Source organism: Penicillium diatomitis, assembly GCF_028827545.1.
Source record: "Penicillium diatomitis strain IBT 30728 chromosome Unknown utg000001l_segment0_segment0, whole genome shotgun sequence".
Lineage (NCBI taxonomy): Eukaryota > Fungi > Ascomycota > Eurotiomycetes > Eurotiales > Aspergillaceae > Penicillium > Penicillium diatomitis.
Window position 1 is genome coordinate 4,153,139 of NW_026623173.1, and position 19,921 is coordinate 4,173,059.

The 19,921-nt window shown below is 51.7% G+C and overlaps 5 protein-coding genes across 5 annotated transcripts; 2 read left to right on the forward strand and 3 right to left on the reverse strand.

Annotated features, from left to right (window-relative positions):
* Positions 1-651: 651 nt before the first annotated feature.
* Positions 652-3,440, reverse strand: N7539_001208 (uncharacterized protein; the record flags this gene model as incomplete). The annotated part of the gene is made up of 3 exons (XM_056930812.1): positions 652-2,415; positions 2,453-3,112; positions 3,216-3,440. 3 exons carry the CDS (start codon positions 3,438-3,440, stop codon positions 652-654), a joined length of 2,649 nt encoding a protein of 882 aa, XP_056795105.1.
* A 3,734-nt stretch (positions 3,441-7,174) lies between these two features.
* Positions 7,175-9,063, reverse strand: N7539_001209 (uncharacterized protein; the record flags this gene model as incomplete). Its single annotated transcript, XM_056930813.1, has 7 exons — positions 7,175-7,585; positions 7,747-7,958; positions 8,051-8,308; positions 8,374-8,407; positions 8,466-8,594; positions 8,642-8,726; positions 8,807-9,063. The coding sequence occupies 7 exons, from the start codon at positions 9,061-9,063 to the stop codon at positions 7,175-7,177; spliced, it is 1,386 nt and encodes a 461-aa protein (XP_056795106.1).
* A 523-nt stretch (positions 9,064-9,586) lies between these two features.
* On the reverse strand, positions 9,587-12,257 carry N7539_001210 (sphingomyelin phosphodiesterase; the record flags this gene model as incomplete). Its single annotated transcript, XM_056930814.1, has 6 exons — positions 9,587-10,985; positions 11,047-11,324; positions 11,386-11,472; positions 11,538-11,638; positions 11,689-12,084; positions 12,194-12,257. The coding sequence occupies 6 exons, from the start codon at positions 12,255-12,257 to the stop codon at positions 9,587-9,589; spliced, it is 2,325 nt and encodes a 774-aa protein (XP_056795107.1).
* An 886-nt stretch (positions 12,258-13,143) lies between these two features.
* On the forward strand, positions 13,144-14,048 carry psf3 (DNA replication protein PSF3; the record flags this gene model as incomplete). The annotated part of the gene is made up of 6 exons (XM_056930815.1): positions 13,144-13,185; positions 13,265-13,333; positions 13,392-13,450; positions 13,533-13,722; positions 13,795-13,903; positions 13,981-14,048. 6 exons carry the CDS (start codon positions 13,144-13,146, stop codon positions 14,046-14,048), a joined length of 537 nt encoding a protein of 178 aa, XP_056795108.1.
* Positions 14,049-16,147: 2,099 nt separating this feature from the next.
* On the forward strand, positions 16,148-19,275 carry N7539_001212 (uncharacterized protein; the record flags this gene model as incomplete). The annotated part of the gene is made up of 4 exons (XM_056930816.1): positions 16,148-16,289; positions 16,377-16,556; positions 16,627-16,880; positions 16,942-19,275. The coding sequence occupies 4 exons, from the start codon at positions 16,148-16,150 to the stop codon at positions 19,273-19,275; spliced, it is 2,910 nt and encodes a 969-aa protein (XP_056795109.1).
* Positions 19,276-19,921: the final 646 nt, after the last annotated feature.

Below are 19,921 nucleotides of genomic sequence, written 5' to 3' on the forward strand. Positions count from 1 at the left end.
AAAACAAAAACAGCGAAAGATAGAAAGGATTAGGTTACTCCCGGATTTTTGACACACTACTTGATGTACAGCGAGATGGGCGGAGGGGGGCGTTTCAAAATTACATATATGACTTTCAGGACCAATGAGCAAGAGTATTTGAAGTAGTGGTGTGTTTCGGAGTACATAGTCGGCCAGTGTCTCGGCGGCTCGAGATGATCTATATAGGATTTTTCCGCTTGCGTCGAAACACGTCGCTGGTTGAAGTTGGTTGGGCGGCTATAAGAGATCTGTCCATCCAGTTCGCAGTGAAGTCGACTTTAAAAAAAAAGCTGTCCTTATCTGACTAGTATCTGACTGGTAGCCACGCGAGTGAGCAAGAATGGAATCATATGTTCTGAGAAATACTTGTATTTGCAATGAAAGGATATAATCGACAGAAACCCATACACAGAAGGTCGCTATGCAGGTCAAGAGCAAGCACCAGAGAAACCACAACACCGTGTATTGCAAGAACGGACAATCAAGCAACTTGGCCCAAATACACCGCTGGAATAATGCGCGCAAGGAAAATAACTCGCCAACACATTACATGAGAAAGGAATGAGGGGAGGCGAGCAGAGCAACTTCAAGCCCGCACGAACGTGTTGAGAGGAAGGAATGACAAGGAAATCAACGAATACTCTGCCTCCAGCGATCAATAAACTCTTGCTGAGCTGGCTCGACAGGCTGCTGAGTCATATTTGGGCCACAGCCGGCCGGCATAGCATATGTCATGCCGCCTGGTACACCCATCATCATGCTATTGTATGCTTGTGCGGCAGGGTAATTCATGGTCGGGTAGACATAGGGGGCTTGCTGTTGCTGGGCCATGGGATAACCCCCGTATGCTTGCTGATTGGGGTTCAATAGCAAGGATTGGGTTGACATGCGCCCTGCATGTTGTCCGGGAATAGTATTCCCATACGGCAGGACGTCGTGTGAGGCATGTCGAGCCAAGGATGCATGTTGTGCATGGCGTGTGTGCGGCAGAGCCGCCATGCTTCGTCTTGTGTGCAAGTCCCTTGCATGATTCCCACGTGGAGGGCCGTTTTCCCGCTGCAGGCGAAGCCGCCTTTGCGCCAGTGTTTCGTTCTCGAGACTGGGTTTAGTAGCTGGCGCAGGCTCTGCCTTCTGCGGAGCCGTTTCGGCTTTGGAGTTGATCTCCGCGAGGACTTCACTTGCAAAATCGTTCTCCGCTGGGTTCTGGCCGCGCAATCGCTTCATGCGTTCAGCCAACGTCTCGCCTTCATCTTCGCTATTGCTTGCCGGGTTGTTCGCTTCTGATGAGCGAACCTCGGCTTCTTGATACATGGGCCGCTTTTCCGGCACGGGCTCCCCCCGTAACCTAGCGCGGCGTGTACTCAAGGGCTCGGTCTCTTCAAGCTGACGTCTTTCCATGAGCCCAAGCGGACGTTCTTCGACGGCACTGGGGGCTTGATCAGCATATAGCATGGCGAGTGGGACATCCTCGTCATCAACGGTGTCGCGATTGTTCCACGCCAGGGTAACAGGTCGGCGCCGTCTTTTGTCACTCTGTCTTTGTGCCATGGCATCCATTTCCAGCAGAGTAGAATGCATCCCCATGGCCTGAGACGCAGTTGGGACGAACACTTTCTGTCTTTGTCTCAACTCATGCTTGCGTAGATCCAATTCGGCCAAAAGTGTATTAGGCGGTCCCACGAATTCCACGAATTCTCGATCTTCCTCTTCGTGTGGGCCACTCGCCAGCGAATGCCCTTCTTCTTCTTCATCATCATCATCGTAGTCGCTCTTGCCATCGCTAGACTCGCCAGCGCGATGTTCCTGGTCAGGATAAGCACGATCGTCTCGAAGAGCCCCAGTCGCTTGTTGATCGCCAGTCTGAGGACGCGGATGAACGCTCAGGTGGTGACCCATGGAGATGCGAGATGTCCGATGTCCGGCCAGCTCCGCAGGATTCGTATACAGGATCTGGCGTTTCGACTGGGAGAAAACCTGCGAGCCCACGTGGCCTGCGTAAGGATGATCGGTGAAGGCAGAGACAGGCGCGTGCGCAGAGGCGTCCAAGATGCTGTCCAGCGTCGCCACCGCCGAGTGCTGCTTCACATCCACTTCGAGGGTGGTGCTCGGCTTGTCAAAGAACAGATTGGCACGCAGGTGCGCGGGGATCTTGGATTGCCGTTTGTCGTGCTCGTGAGGTCCCGCGCGAGGAGGCTGAGGCTGATCCGAACCCGGCAGCCACAGGGCTGATTTTCTATCCTCGGCGACAATCGACGTCAAGAGCTCGGTGCGACGCTTTTCGCGGTCAGCAATGGGTTTGCGGGACAATTTCGGCGGCAGGTTCAACATGCGCGGCACTGGAGCGGGATAGTAGACCATGTTCTGGCCCATCTGCGGCTCCTTGTAGGGGTGCGGCTTGCTTGCAAGGGGGGTTGTCGCAGTGACATCCGACGTATGGAATTCCCTCGATCCAGGGGGTGAAGTGCACGCCATCGAAATCAGTGAAAAGCGTCCGGGCTTGTTGAAAGGTATCGCCCGATGCGGCGGAGGCTGGTCGGTCGACTTGTTCCGGCTCGCCATACTCGTGGGTATATTGGGGTTGGTGGCCTTCGTGCTGCTCGGGCGCGTCGCTCAGGTGCGATGGCACGGGGCCATTGCTGGACGAGGGAGGTGGTGGATCGATCACTTGATGACCGACCTCGTCGTGCTCCGGTTCTGGGAGCTGGGCGAGACGCGATGCGCCCGAGACGGAGCGCTGGCGGGTGGAAAAGGTTGAACCACGCGACGCTTGGGTCATGGGGGAGAATGCTCCATTCCGCAGGTTGATGGAGTTTGTTGCGGAGCTGCACGAGCGCCGCTTCTGCTCTTGATCCATCTTACGGATCTCGCTGCCAATGTCGGCCGAACTGGAGCTCAGACGCTCTGCACTTTCTTCCAACCGGGCCACATTCCCCACATACGCTCCTTGAGATGACTGTAGATCGGGAATTGGGTGATTGATGGGGAGGTCACTCGAGGCACTGCGCAACGGGGGTTCCGGAGAGGAGGACGGTCGCGCAATGGCCGTGTTCAGTGGAGGAATGCGGCGTAAATGATCGCTGGAGTGGATGGACTGGCGAGCTGATTGTGGTGGTGGTGGTGGTGGTGGTGGTTGCTGCTGCTGCTGTATAGGGGAAGGAGGGGGAAAGATCGGCATCGTAGTCATCCGCCTCGACAACGTCGTAGCTCGTGGTGGTCATGGAGCGGATCATCGATCCGAGTCGGCCGAGGCTTGGCTGTTCGTGGCTGCTAGCGGCTTCTAGCGGCGCGTCGAGGTGAGGGTCGGCATTTGAAGGATGATTCACGGCCTCATGCACCGGAGACGGTGCGCACGAGACATCCGAGTCGGAGTCGGACCCGGACACGACCTCGTCGATTTGCGCGACGGCGTTGTACGCCATGAACCGCACCGATGTCCCTGCTGACTCACACTGGCGAGACGAACGGGTTGGGAAGAGATTGGACGAAAGGCAAGGTCAGGGGGAAGGAGAGGAAGCCCATATGCTACAATGAGTCTTGCGGTCGCACACAGTTTCCAGCGAGGCAATGGTGGTTATTGTGGTTGAGTCCCAGGTGAGACGAAAAGGGAGGAAAAGGAAACTGAGGAAGCGGAGAGGCAAACCGAGACAAGAAATAGGATTGGAATAGCACGCTGTCAGTGGACGGAGTCGTCGCAGTGGCATGGAAGCTTTCATGGACCAGTGATTGTGTCACTGTGTGTAGCTCTCGTTGAAGGGTATTATTCCATCGTAGGTTTTATCTTCCAATCTCCACCGAACAAATGGAACCCCCGAATCAAAAGCACAGAAAGAAGGACTGTACAGGATTGGCCTTGATTTTGTTTTCTTTGTTTTTTTTTTATCATTTCTCTGGATTGATTTTCTGGAACCGGGAGTGCCCTTTGGGGGATCCTTTTGAGAGTCCATTTCTCGAGTCTTCTCGGGGATCTTTGGCGTGCTGGAGTGCTGGACCCCTTGCGGATCCCAAGTTGGGCCAGGGCCGTCTTGGGGTCTTTGGAGAGGCGTGGGGAGTTGCTAAATTTGGGTGTGATACCCACCGGTAGGATCCCCGGTACGGAAGAGTGACCTGGAAAGTGTGGGAGGGTGCCGTCCCAGTCCAGGTCACTGTGCCGTACTGGGCACAGTCTCACCCAGGTGTCGGGAGTGTTCAGTGTTCAGTGTTCAGAACTTCAGTGGCAGCGCTACTGCTGCAGTCCAGTCCACAACTTGACGCGGTCTGAGTAGTTCACATTGCCTTGCAGGGTGAATCTTTTCGTAGGGAGTGACTCTCTGACTCGTGGGTAACTGATTTCCCCTCTACCAGAGTACCCTCTCTGGCTGCTTCGTGGAGCAGGCTATCTTTCCTCTTTCCAGCAGAGTTTCCTTTTTCTGCGCCTCAAACGAAACGACTAAGTTACTATGTAGTGAGTCGTTACCGGTGATGAATCGATGATTATTTATCATTTACTATTTAGTGGTCAGCTGACTTAGTAGTACTGTAGACTTCAGCGACCCTTTACTCTATTGGAGGTCATCGATCGTGGATGTCCAAGTCTGCTGAAAGAGATGCTCCGCGAAGGTACATGAGCTTGGCTACTTGATAACGTGATAGGAGAGCTAGTAGTAACATGTAGGTACCTACTAGCTTCTACGTACGTATCACCAAGTCTGTCAGCAGAGTTCTACACAAGACAATCTCGCCTCCGAGTCCGACTTCTGCCAAGTTCAATTCTAACGGTCACACTAAACCCACTGAACCAGTAAGTCGTAAGCTCAAACTCATCACGACTTCCAGTAGGCCAGTCTGGTACCTGAATGCCTTGGAGAGTCCCAGACGGGCAGACTCACAGGTACTCCCGTCCGACGTCCGTTATCGAGCCGCGCTCCACGGTTCCACTCCCAACATCCACCCTGAGCCGCGGCATGAGGTCTGGGCCAACCTCGAGCGGCATCCGCTCCATAAATCACTCGGCCTGCAAGCCACCGGGCACCGGAGACGCACTTTTCTCACCATCGAAGCAAAAGCCTGCTGGTCCTCCCGATAAGGTCCCAAACCGGCTTCCCTCCTCCCGATCCAGTGGTCCAAAACCGGCTACGAGCCTCGTGCCAAGCCTAATCTATCCTTCCATCCCTCATCCATCGTGGGCTTTTCCTGCTCGGATCTCGCGTACAAATCACACAAACCTCTGGCCGGTCGGAAAGGAGGTTGAGCGCTTATCCAGCCCTGTGGCCCTGTCGACGGGTACGTGGATTCGCCAAGTCGGATGAGCGTGCAGTGTGCACTGTGCAGCCTTATCAGGGTCGAGAGACATGGCGAAGTCCTGGACGATAAGTCGAAGTTGCTAAACTTCCTACTGTAGTAGGACAAGGACCACCTAATAAGCGGAGCTGAATCAAGGTTCGAACTAATGTTATAGTGACCATGACAGCATCATCATCATCATCATCATCATCATCACCACCATCAATCCTGTCAAAGCTTGAGCTAAAGGTTGCTACATGCAGTGCCAGTGCCTAGTTTGCATACATGTCACGGAAACTTTTTTCTTTCCACCACAGCGGGAATCCCAAGTGGAGAGAACCACCGGGACCCAATGTCAAAGTGTCAGTGGAAAAAAGAAAAAAAGACAAAAAAAAAACATCTTTTTGCGCACGGCCTACCGCGCTTGGTTCGGGTCAAAACAATCAGAATCATGAGGCCTGGATTCAAGATTCAAGATTCAAGATTTCAACGATGCGGTTGCATCACACATGGGAGTCCCTGCGGAGAACCGCAAACTATACAGAGAATACTACTAACACGAACTTCATCTGCTGGTCCCTTTATCAGAGAGGTCGGGCGAGAGGCCCAGACAATCTCGTCCACAGGCACACGCTGACGGGAGAGCACGACGGGGTGTGTAATACCCGCAAGCTATACTTCACTTCACTTGCAAGCATCTCGTGCCGTCTGTCGGTAAATAGGTATCAATCAGAGTTTGGACTGCCAAGTTCCAACGAGTGGAACACTGGAAACTAGGTGGACATGCTCTTTAAAGTAATCACAAACCTGGCAGGGCACCGGGCTGTCATCTACCGGTCCACTTGATCGGCATAGTTCCATAGGTTGGTACAGACTACAGACCATTCGGGTAAGTGTATGCTGGCGAAAAGTTAGAACACTGAGACTACCTAGTAGGACTAGTAGACTACTAGACTGACTAGAGTACGATACTTTGCTTTTGGCACGATAAGGGAGATTTGGAATATTCCTAAGTTCCCTTAGGGCTGCGAGTGTTCCACTAGCCACCTAAGAGGCCGAGATAAATTAGGTAATGATGCAGTGACGGTCACGCCTACGTACCTACCTATACGGTAGTTAAAATAGGGAGGCTGGAACCTGGACGCAAAAGCAGTATGGATATAGAGACTTCGGTACAGATCTCAAGCTGCCTCTATTCCTTTGAATGGTACACTATGCATATTGTTAAAGCCGTCGAACACCGTGCAGTAAGACATACCTCCTAGCAGGCTAGCACCCTCATGTAGTGAGGGTCTGTAATCACTGTAATGGACATACGAGGCCGGTCAATGTTTACTTCGCCGAAGTCGTCATTCTTAGTGGGATATGGACATGAGTCCAGGTTTCCAGGTTTGATGGGCTGTATGGTAGACTCATAGGCCTTTTCAATGGGTCTCGTAGAGGGGGTTTAAAAATGGTCTTTCAGATGTTCTTTGCTTCAATATTCATCCAAAAGCCCTGCCCCCCCCCCCCCCCCCCCCCCCATCCTACACATGTAACAACCTTATAGAGCGTGGACCTTTCAACGAACATTAATTGCGAGCAGAGATTCGGGACCCCGTGTAGATCGTATAAGAACTGATGTCCAGGGAACCGAATGTGACCTAAGGAAATACAAGATCAGGCTGACCAGATGAAAGTGAAGAGGATTAGCTTTTCAATTCATTTGGTTAAAATGGATGATGGTTTCTTCGAGAAGGATCGAATGAACGTGAATTAAGATAGTACAGACGAGCCCACGGTTCGGCTCGGTACCTGCACATGGTGAACAAAAAGGTAGAACAATACAACTTTACACAGATTAATGAACGGACTTGGAGTGATAAACACCACCAATATATCAACCACCCCCCAGTCAAGGCTTGACCAACGTCAAAAAGTCAAGAGACAAATCCTTGAAGAAGCTGGCCCCGCCAACTTTCTCAGGATGCCCGGGCTGGGTGACGTTGCAGTAAGTGTTCCAGTTACCAGCGGCCTGGCTCTTCTTCTTGATCAGTGCCAAGTAATCAGATAATAGACAACTCTTGCCAGGGCCCCTCTGGCAATTGGCGACAGGGTAGACGGCGTCGTTCAAGAGAATGCGCACGTAGGTCTCATTGCCGGATCGTCGTCCAGAGCCCACCTGGCAATTCATCGTCTCAAAAGCCACCGTGCCACGCATGGTAATAAAGTGAGCGACGTTGTACAGACGATTCTCGGGGACGCGGTCGAGAGGCAGGGGCTTCTCGTTGTCAAAGATTCCCATGGCGGAGGTCATCTCAGCGATCTGGTTGTCGTTCAGGAACGACATGATCAGGGGGGAATGTCAAAGTGACTGCCATCCGCAGCAATGCCAGTCTGTCCTGGACCCTCACTCAGTAAAGTGATGAGACTTTCAAGGAAGGGCAGGAACAGATTGCGTGCTGGGCCGTCGGATCCTGGTCCCACCTTGTAGTAGTAATGCAAGTCTTGAGAGTAGGCGTAGTGGCGCAGCTCGTCCTCGGTGAACACACTGCACCAGTCGCTGAGGCGGCCAGTGATCTGAGTCTCATACCCGCACAGGTAGGGGAAGAACAGAATGTCTGACTCAGTAAAGGTGAGGTTGCCTCGCACAAGCTTGTTGATGCGTTTCAGGGCCTTGGGGGTCCAGGTAGCGTCGACTGTTCAAATTGAAAGAAAAGGATTTCGATCAGCTTCCCAGCCCTCTTGGAAGTACAATGCATCATCTCCAGTGAAGTAAATAGCAACTTACAGTCAGTCACATTGTTACCGCCGCTGGAAGTAGTTCCAAACTTAGGACACGAGTCCGATGGCCCAAGTGAGTTGCCAATGGCATTCACCGACCCTGTCGAGTTCACACTCACGACCGTGCCATAAGTGTCGACAAACTCGTAGAGGTAGCCGTGCAAGAAGGCCTGGGCAGTCTGAACTACTCGAGACTTGTTGATAGGGTTTGCATACTGGTTAGCCCACACGTAGAATGGATTGCCATCCTCGTAGAAACCGGGGTCTGAAAGTCGCCGGTTAGCTTGTGCAAACGAACGAGGTCGCCATGATTTCTTGAGGCCGACTTACAGCGGGCACGGAGCTGATATCCCAAGTCAGAGGCCTAGCAAGAGTCAGCCGTGGGTGAGTCGTAAAATCAGGTCATGGTGAAGAGGACCGACCTCCTTCCATCCAGTCATCGACTCCTGCGCAATTTGCAGGCTCGAGTTAGTCAGGACCGGGGTCCAGTCCTTAATAAAGGACAAGGTATCGCAGGCCTCAAAGTCCGAGCCGTTCACAGCAATTTGGATCTACGCAATGAATGTCAATCTCAAGGCCATGGGAGAATACACAGAACCGCCGCCGTCTCATATACGGGGACGTGAGTCGATACCTTATCCTTGAGTGCAACCCAGGAGTTGTAAGAGCCAGTATCTGGGAAGCTGTATCACGACAATCATCAGCGATAGGTTCAATTCATCATTACGTTGAAGAGACGCATTTGTCCGGGAGTCTGTCGTACCGGCTTCCATGTCTCACCACGTAAGCTGCCTGTTGCACAGTGCACCGGTCAGGCACCTCGTTCTTCACGCCGTTGACATTGGGTCCAGGGAAGTACGGAGAGTTGGCCACCGAGTACGGCAGGGGATTCCGTGAAGTCTTGCTCGATGGGAAAACGATGTCATAACCCGGTGCTAGCACAGTACCAGCAGTAGCCTGGCTTGTACCGGCAGCCAAGAGCAGAGAGGCGACAACGCTTTTTGTGAAGAAGCTCGCCATGACTGATTGACAAATTCCCTGATCCTGAATCGATTGCCTAGGAGAATCTGTTTTCAAAGCAATGAGTCCATGGTCATTTGCAGCGCGATGAAGTGCTTTCTATATAGTCCTCTTGCTAGCAGCTCCAACCGTTCATCACCCGAATATGTACTAGTCTCCGCTAGCTCTAATGGGAGGTGGTGGAGGCAACCACCTGCAACGGTTTCCGGAACCTATGACCGACGCACGTGTGCTTCGGCGTCATTTAACCGAGATGATAATCATTGACTAGTCACGGAGGAATATACTATCTGGTTTGCGGGTAGCTCGCTCGTGTGGCTGGCCCCGCTGTTCGGGATGCGTGTCTGACATTCAAAAAGCCCCGGATGCCAGGACATAAGCCAATTACTCGAGGTACACAAGGGAACGTGTTCATGACTGCACCGGAAAAATTCGCTCGCTTATATTGATCGTTCTTCTTGCAATTCAATGGTCTACTACTGTGACACTCCACATTGTAAAACGAAAGATCCGCTGTCCCCGCTTACGCAACGGTGGAGTTGATTGAAGTACCCAAGAAGGACTGACCCAGCTGCGCCGCGGCGGATGTCTCTAGAGCCGTCACAGCTCCATCGAAATTGGCAAAGATAGCACCGATGACGGACTCTCCGCAAGTCTTCTCGGCTTTCTCCTCGCTGCCTTCGGAACGTTTCCGCTTGAAATGAACTCCCGGCGAAACTTTCACACAGTTGTACTGCGACTGGGCTGCTCGGAGCTGGCAGATTTCACCTGACTTGCAGTCCCCAGTGCAGGAGGATACATCCCAGCCACGGCTTTTGCGAGCAATGTAGTCTTGAAAAACGGAGTCATTGGTCTCGAAGATGGCAGTGAGGTTATGCCAGAATGCAGGTGTAAGTTCAGCCGAACTGTCAGTAACAGGCGGACTGAGCAGTGGACCATACGTTTCCTTCGCCGAGTAGTACTTTTTCCACACTGGTTTGGTCTGATAAGATGGATCCGTCATATCCGTGATGTATACTGTGAAATCGAGCACTGCGAAGGTGACTGGATCAATGGAGTACACGCGGAAAGTCGGGTTACCCGAGGTTGGGGTCAAGGCCGGTGCAATGTAAGACATCATAGTGGCAGTGCCAGCGGTCTGATCGGTGTAGTCAGAGTAGGCAATCTCAAACTCATCCTTGTGAGTGTGACCGTAGAATGTTGCGGCAATGATCGCCTCGTATCGCTGGATGATCTGATCGAAGTAGTTGGAACCATCATGGAAGGCGTCCCCGGTGCCCATGGGCATATGTCCAAGAAGCCAGACGCGTTCACCTGCGGCCTCGGCTGCGCTGAGCTCGCTGACGAGCCAAGCAAGCTGACCGTTCGGGTCCGACTGCATAGTGCGCTCATAGAGCCAGAAGTTCTCCTTGTAGTAGAAGTTGGTATTGAACGAAATGATGCGTAGATTTCCCTTCGGGTACTTGACCGAGTAGGATCCATATTGATCCGCGGTACTGGCCGCGGCTGACCCAATCCATTGAGTCCAGTCTGAGGAAAGCGTGTCATAAGACCACTGGCTGGAGATCGTGGTGTCGATGTCTGAAGGTGGGAAGGAATTGACGGGGGCGACATCGTGATTGCCAATCACACCATAGACCAGGTTCAAGTAGGAGGGCATTCGAGTCTTATACGCATCGTTCAAGTCATTTGTCACTTCGGTTTGATTCACAAGCCACACTGCACCTTCGACCACGTCGCCGGTGAAGATCGTGAAGGAGGCGTCGGGGACAAGACTCTTGATCGCCTCATACATGCTTTCTTCCAGCGTCACAGGCGAATCGCACTGATGGTTACCATATTGGCCAGCCGGGAAGTCAGTATTTCCCGGCGCATCAGCTGACGTATATGGTCGACAGCAAATATTCTTCGTGCAGTTGTAGCTATTGATTAAGGTAGTAAGCAATCAATCATGAATATTCACAGCCGAAAGGTGTTACTCACTTGGCACCTGTCTCGTAGGAAAGATCGACGTGGATGTCACTAATGTGAACGACCTGAATGGGAGACTTTCCACTGGGAGGAGGGCGCACAGCATTGGCGGGTTTTGCAGAGGGGAACTTTACGGTAAACGGGGTCACGGCGGGATAGTCGCAGAGACCGAAAATGGTCGAGCAAAAAAGCGCCGCAGTGTTGGATGGGATGGCCATGTTCCGCAGATCATGCGCCAAAATCGGACCTTCGCGTGCAATTGCACCAGCGCAGACATCTTTGTCTTCGACCTGAATCATGATATTTAGAATGTGTGGCTTATATCGAAGGTAGGTGTAATGCTCGACTTACCCCGGCTAGAGTGCAAACCTCGGTGATCACATTGACAAAGTCATCGTTTCCCAGGTGAGCTACAGCCTGAAGTACCACAAGAAGAGACTAAATTTGGAAGTCAGACTTTTTCGAGCATTGAATATGAGAATCTACATTTACGGTCAACTCACTTCGCATGCAGAGCAGGTGGCCAAATTCTTGATGTCGGACAGAATATCACCAACAGTGTCTCTCTTGCTCAAAGATTTGCCTTGGACAGCAAAAGCTTCCCCTAGGCAGCCGACCAAAATAGCCCAGCGGAGAAAATGCATCCTCACAGACAGTCGGAATGAAAGGAGTAGATCGGCAACTCGGGTGTGACTGAACTCTCGGTCTCCAAAACAGTGGGGATCACTTTCGCAGCATTTATAGTTGAGTCTCGGCTGCGAAGCCATGCACTGAGTAGTCCAGTAGATATCGAATAGGCGAAACGGAGGCAATAACGTGCCGTCGCACTCATGCCCGACTGACGTTGCATCTCCAGACGTACGTCGCGGGCGTTATCCATTTTGCACGTTCTCGCCTGACAGGCAGTCAACGAGTGTGTGCAGCCGAAGCCCTTCCTCATGGCCTTTCTTGAGGTGGCTTTCGGCAGGGGCTGTACTTTCTTGCTTTGCAACGTATCACCACCAGTGCTGATTGGTGGACTTTGGATATCTGAGTCGACGAAATGTCTTACTGCATCGGTTAGTATAGCAGGTGTTCAGAACCTGCATTAGTCTCGACGCCGTGTGACAATCTCTTTCCTGAAGGAATCCAAGTTGACAGCAGGCCGACGGAGTATTACCCTCTTTGGCCGGAAATCTTTCGGTGACTATCCCAATCAGTTTAGTGCTCTGCTCGCTAAGCATTTCGGATGGCGTCTGCACATAATCCCGAGCTTTCTAACAATCTGCACATGGTTTAGGTGCAGCCCACCCGTACACCGACCGTTTCAACCCGACTCGACACTTCTCCAGATTGATGAGCGTCTTCAGTCTGCATTAGTCAATACGTACTGCATGAGGTTTCCTGATGCTCGAATCACCTCTAGAGCTTCTTCCCTATTTTGTCTCATCAAGTTCAGCTCCGTGGTTAGCCGCGGATTGATGCCACGAGCCAAGCTGGGGATTCTCTTCAGTTTCGTTCAGGCTCTGTATCTGCCAGAAACTCCCCAAACAGGATATGGCGTTCCTTATGTGGTTTATAACTGTTCGGAACATACCTTTTGTCCCATGCGAATGAATGCACTTAGGATGGGTCTTCATGTGGTGGGGTTTCAGAAACTTCGAACCTCAAGACTTCCATCCATTCTACCAAGACGAGGAAATGTAGAGGATGCAGACGGCAGGACGCACATCAGCGATCTTGAATAAAAGCTGCAGCTGAGGCGCTTCAAGCGCTTCATATAACTCAGTAAAAGACTTAAAAGTAGTCATTCCAAAGTCGCCCTCGACGTGTCGGTGTGAAGAATTCGAGTCTCTTTCACGAAAGTCACATTCTGAACCAGTTTTAGTTCATGATATAATTGTTATGCTATGAGCGTACCCAGCCAGCACTGCCAGCAGTACTAGAAGCATAGTTAGGTGCACGTGATTGAGTGATCAATTTACCCAAATAGGCCGATTCGAAACACGGAGCGCAGCACGTGACTTCGCGGTGCCCAACGCGACTCTACACGTCCTGCATCCTCCTCGATAAAGTCGACAATTGTGGACCGGAGAGGTTCAGGAATCGCGACACAGTAAATGCACCACAATGTCTTATTATGATATTGACTCCATCTTGACAGATGCGCAGGTAGGCAGTCGTAATATGAATTCGACATAGTGGATATTTGATCAACAATTCGCGACTGACTAATATTAAAATCATCCAGAAACTGCCCTGCACATTCGAATTGGAAGTTCCCGGGCTAGGAATCCTCGAGGGCAACCCGGGTGACGATGTGAGTCTCTAAGTCAGTCCAGGTGCCACTTGTATATGCAGGCTCTGATGTTGCCCAGATCAAAGCCGGAACTCGCATTGACCTACCATTATGGCTAGGTGAAATGCTTTCGATCGGGTAAGATGCTATTTCGATGTCACCTCGACAAGGCAAGTTCGAGCGCAAAGTTTGGACTGACTGTCATGTGGGATTGTGATAGTGCCCGTCTAGGCACGTCTCGTCTGGTTACATTGGACATGCCAGATGCGCTTGCAGAACGAGTGATGAACGCACTCAAGGCCGATCCACGAACGGTTGATCTGCGAGCGTTGGCTCCGCACTTTTACACTTTGAGTGAGCGGATACTGGAAATCTTCGAGGAAGAAGAGATGGTAGACGTGTTGATCAACGTAAGTGTTGCCCCGTTCCTTCTTTGCTTAATAGGAGACCTCTCTTGAGCACTTGCTGATCCAGAAATTCAGACCTTCAAGAAACGCGCAGCTGAAATTTCAGATCATGCACACAACCCACGAGGTGCAGTTGGTGATGGTGTAGATTTCCTCCGTGGGCTCGATGAGACGGAAAGGCAATGTAAGTGTCTCTGGTGTCCATCCACCACAGTCCGCTGTCCGCTGTATGGCTGAATCAGACGGCTGATTGTCTCGCAGTGTTTCGTGCAGCCCATGATCGTGCGAAGCAGGTGCGAATCTGGGCTGGAGAGGCAAAGAAGAAGTAGGATTGTCATTTTACCAATTCTCGAAGAAGTGCCTGAATGCACATGTGTATGAGGACATCTTTAAGATGGACCTGACAGGCTTGGACTGAGCTGTGCTCGTCTATGAAGATGTACGATCAGGAATCGACTAATGAATTTGACCACCGATATCTGGAACGAAAATATATTGAGTCTCGTTGAGCATGCATCTCTTCGAACTTTTCCTCTGCTGAACTATATGAAATGCGAGTCCCAAAATCGCGGGAGATCGAACAAAAATGTGATAAACTCGAAAGAATAGGTAGGGTCTTTGGTTTTGTAGCAGGTACTGATGTCAGGCCTTAGGTATTTATTTTGGCAAATCCAGAGATTTGTCGGGCATCGTGCAGCCGACCTAACCAGCCCACGCATGTAGTTACTACCTATTTCACCGAACGTTTAGGTAATCCAGATGGATGGAGTGCGTATACTGTATAGTGCATACCAACTTTCGAGAAGCCTCTCTGTGTTCGGCCCTCGAGTTGTGGAATACGCATGCGAATTGATGAAAGACGGGAGAACGTAGCGAAGGAACTCCCACAGCAGATGCATCTCGAATTCGATATGGCCGATTTGATTCATGGCTCGGGGATGAAGTAGCAGCACCCGGAAGCCTGAAACAGTGGTCAAACGAGGATCGATGAACAGGGACTGTCTCTCTCTCTCTCTCTTGCATTGTCACTTTCGTCAGAGTGCAGGACCCCATGTACGTAGGTACCTAGTCATAGCCATTTTCTGGAAGTCATGCTGGCGAGTCTTTACAGGATCAAAGGACAGAAGACGTCATCTAAATTGAAGACGTCAATACATTGGAGAGGAATGGTGATCTTCATAAGGAGATTTACCCGAGGAGTAAAGGTCTGTCACCTCTAACTACTAGGTAGTTACAAATAGTCCAGTACTAAGTTACCAATAACTTATGTACCCCTGTACCCGCCGCGTCCTCGACGTACTTCATGACACGGAAGACTTGGCTAAATAAGGGCTTACCAAGCGATGAATTGTTGCAATTCTACAAAGCAACACTCCTGTCGTCCATTGCGACCTGCACTCAAAGACGTACGGCAATCTAATGAAATAAAGCTACTACTACCTCCCTAGTGCAATACTGCAACCTTCTTACCTACTTGTCATGTAGTTACCCATGTAACTAAGTACATGCTCCAGTATGTACTTACTATGTAGTACATAGTATGTACTACTGCTGTCCCAAAACAGCCGGCGACCACCTAAAAGCCCCACACTTCATTCCTGAGGCGGGTTAATTCTCCTCCATTTGTCCCTTTTCTCATTCCAAATGTCATTAACCACAACAAACGCAGGAGCCACTCGACCTTGAGCCTGCCGTTGAACCGCACACTCTCGAGCTGCGCTGGAGTCTATTTCCAAAGTCATGTTGGACGTCAAATGGGCAACGGCCAAGACTGGCATTGTCTAAATGCGTGTTGATTACTTCTGCGATCGGACCTCACTCGTTCTCCTTTCTTACACCTGCTACGGGCCGGTCAGTTCAACCTGAGGCCGTCACACGACTTCCGTCGCAAAATCACCAATCTACACGTCAGATTTCTCTTTCAAGGCCCATGTATTGCAGCAGTTTCGCCGATGCACATCCATCGGAAGGGTCAGATCTCAATTCATAGTGGGCTCCACTGTCTCATTGGCGCCCGTGGCTCTAAATAGTGGATTGGTCTCCACCTGCTATTACGTCGCGGCGATCGAGCGCGAGACATTGTCCCTGCCTTTTTTATGCATTTTTCTACGTTTTCTTTTCCTTCCCCTTCAATCCCAGTTCCCCTCGCGTGGTGCAGACGATGGTTGAATGTCGCGGTAACGGGGCAACGCTGTCAGACGTTCAGATCGTCTAAAACACTGTCTTGAAGAGCGCACCCAATCCCAGTCGTGGGGTGGCCAGATCCGTTGGACCATACTCCCATTGCAGGTGGGAGAGGCTTGCTAGACTCTTTCCTGCATTAACGCCATTGTCCGTTTTGCAACGGGTCAGAAAGTTGTTTTGGACAAGCGACCAATTGCCTTGACCAGACCAATTGTCCAGCGCATGATTTGCGCCATGATTGGACATGGCTACACCGTGGAAAGATGATAAACCCCCAGGGCAGAGTCCAGCTGTCGCTGCTCGCTCGTCAAAGTCCAGGGCTCCGAATCACCACGCTCACTCCATCCTGGCGACCGGCGAGCCCGTTCAAGAAAGTCGCTCTGCTCGTATGTCATCCTCGACGGTCTCCTCACCTTTCATCACTGGGTTACTCCGGGATTCACAGGATAGGCCAAACTGACATTGATCTCTAGTCAAATCAGGGACGTCTCATTGTCCCTCAAAACGCACTGGGAATACTCATCATCTGCCGGTGTCTCGTGTCAAGGCCGGTGAGAACATGTATACGCCGCCGCGGGCCGGAAGTGAGGCTTCCTGGCGGACTGAGCAATCGCCCAGTCGCACCGAAGCCAGAACACCTTCGCGACAGTGCCGTGAGTCCTCTTCAAACCACTCCATGTCTTTTTTTGCGGCGCCTGGTTGACAATCAATTCCATGGTTCAGAGCAAAGGGAGAGCGCCACACCCACCTTGACCAATCCGGCTTCCTCTCTGCTGCAGGATCTTCTCAAGGAACAGCGTGCCCATCGCAACTCACGCGGAACACTGGCCGACGATTGGAACGAGCGTGAGCTCCGGACCCCGGACGGCTCACGCAGCCGCGAGGACTCTTCGTCAGAAAAGGGACGAGTAACTAGCGAGCTCCCCGTGGATGGGCAGCGACAACCGAAAGAAATGGGGATGAGGGAGATGGATCAGGTGGGTTCTCTTCGAGCGCGCAGGAACATATCTTCAAACACTTACTTTGATGTCTCGATAGTATGTCTCCAAGATGAATAAGCTGAATTTCGACTTAAAGCTTGAAATACATCACCGATCCGAGCAAATGAAGCAATTGCGGGAAAAGGTTCAGCGCATGGAGGAAATGGAGGCAGACCTGCTACGAGTGCATCAACTCGAAGAAGAAGTGCAAGTGCTTCAGAATGTGAAGAGAGAGAATCAGCGACTTCACGAGCAGAACGAACTGCTGTGCCGTGAGCTCGACAAGCGGAACCTGGCGGTCACCGAAGCAGTCCAACTCATCTGTCAGCTGGAGGCCAAACTGAATGCCTTTGAGACAGAGCAACGGACTCCTCTGAACTCGTCCAGTCGGCTGGTACTGGACGGTCCAAATGCGTCCACTCCCAGGAACCAAATTGTGATCGAGATACCTGAGCGAACATCATCTAAGCGAAGTTCCACCGCTCTGAATCGATCCATCCGATCACGTTCCACCGAACTTCACCAAGTCACCAAGACCCCATCTTTCCTTCGCGAGGCCAACCAGAGCACGTTGACATTACGGAGCCTGTATGCCCCGGATAACAATGTGTCTCACTCGGCCCTGAGTGCTATGACCAGATCAGAAAGTCGTTGCACCTTGGAGCAGTCGCCTGACTCACCTCGACTCAGCGTCTTGAGCGAATGTAGCGAACTGAGACCTGTCGGTTTATCTCCCGAGTGGGATGAAAGGATCAGGACCAATCTTCCGCTCCGGCGAGTCTCGTCTACAACCAGCAGCGTGGATAGTTACATACCTCCATCCAAAAGAGAGGAGAGACATGACGATCAAGTTGACCACTGGGTTGACTTGCAGCCGGATGAACCTGATACTATCGTCCGACGAAGACAGAACCGAGTTGGAAATGCAACCTCGCAAAGCGTGAATCCGTCTTTTGGCGGAGAGCTGTATTCCATTAAACCATCTCGGGGGCGCCCGCCACTAGATACGCTCTTCGGGGGCGCTCGTCTGCCCCCAACTCCCGACACGATGAGTACAGCCGGTGCACCCGCGCACAAGAGATCGGAAGGGAGCATCTCGGCTGTTCCAAGTCCTCGACCTGGGCGAGACCAGAGACATGACAGGCAATCTCTGGAACGCCATCGCTCTGTAGGTGAGCTCGCTTCCCGGCAAACCTTCAATCCCAGCGATAGTGTACAAACGGTATTTGGGGACACACCACGCCTCGGCACCTTCAGCCCGTCTCCCACCTTCTTACCTTATGTTAATGGTGCCAACCAGGTGGGAGCAGTCACCACCTTTGAGCACCCAAATCAAGCCTTATCCACAAGGTCTGGTGATCCGCTGCAACCTCGCAGACAGCCGGATACTGTCTTCTCGATGATGCCCCGTCAGTCTTCCTTCAAGAAACCGCGCCCGAAGTCATTCGGCCCCGGGTCGTTTAGGCCCGCTCGATGGGTGTCCCCGTCGTCATCTCCCCCCGCCACGCCAACCGACTGGATCGCCGCCGCTGCAAAGGCAAAGCACGATGTACGGAATATGCCTCAGTGCAATCCGCGAGAAGCTACCGGTCAATTGATTTTTGAGGACAACTCGAGCATCGAGTCTGCCGTATCCGAACCCGATGCCCCGGAAGTTCCAACTCTCGATATGAACGCTCTGGAGGTTGTTGAAAAGTCAGTATCGGAAGCGATCAAGATTACCGACTCCCCCGCCGACCCTGAATCGCATCCTGATCATCGGCGGCGAATCAGCTTCATGCCACGCTTTTTCCCTCGCGCCTCCACCCACAAACGTTCTCACGAAACACCAACCGCCAATGAAGCACAGATTGCTGATGATATCGAGGAAGACGGCGCACCATCGCCCATCATTCCGAAAACTCGAACTGTTGGCAACGCACGCCGGAGACCTTTATCACTAATAATCACCAGCTCTGCGGATACAAACCCTTATAGTGTCTTGGCCAATGAAGACTTGGGTGCACCACTCAAGCAAGAGCCTTTACACCAGTCCCTCAACGAAAACAGGCCCAAAGCCGGACCTGTCAATGGTGCGGCAACTATCGCCGGCCGACCAACGACGTCTCACAGCACCGAAACTCATAAGCGTCGCGGCTCTTTGAGCATCTTTGGGTGGGTAAAGGGCATGACTGGCAAACGATCTGAGAACCTGCTGTCCCAACGAGCTGAGAAGCCCAAGGCCACTGAGAACATTGCACCAGACTCGATACCGGAGGGCCAACTGCCCCGAGCCGAGTCTCCAACCCCTGTCATCGTTCCTGACGAGTACTCGCTCACTGGGCCCCCGGGGCAATTGGATGATCAAGGACGGCAGCTGCGTTACGTGAGCCGATATTCGCGCCGGGCGTGAAGTGACTGTCTTGAAGGATATTTGGGCTGGTCAACTCCTGCTACTTGTCTTTTGTCTCATTGCGAGCATGGTTCTCCACGCTAGACTCTGGTCCTAGCTCTCGAACGATATTATGGAGGACACTTCTTAACCTCTTATCCTTGGTATACCTCACTCGACTTCTCTGTCCTTCAGGCGGGGACGAGAGTTGCAATCTTTCTTATTTCCCTGATACGCGATAAAAATGAAGTTATTCTGCAGGTTCAGAAAGGTAACTGATGTTTGTGCTGCGGGATCGGTCTCATGCGCGGAAGAACGCGATGAACGAGTTGAGATTCAGCTTATTATAAGTCTAATACCATTTATAAAATTTGAAGTCATCCCCAGTGTTATTATCTCCTTGTATGCTTAGAATGGATATTGAAAGAGACCTGTTCGACACGACCAAGTAAAAGGCATATGAACGGCTCACCTGTCGAAAGTCGTAGATTGGATGCCAGTCCTGCGCTTTTGTCTCACAATGGTGCGTGGGGGATCCGGAATTGGGCACTCCGGTCTTTGAGGAAAAGAGTGCAATCTCTCACATCCGATCATATGGGTATGTCCTTTCTGGTAGGGTTCGGCAAGGACTTCGATCGACCTCAATACAGGCTCCATCGCAGAAGGA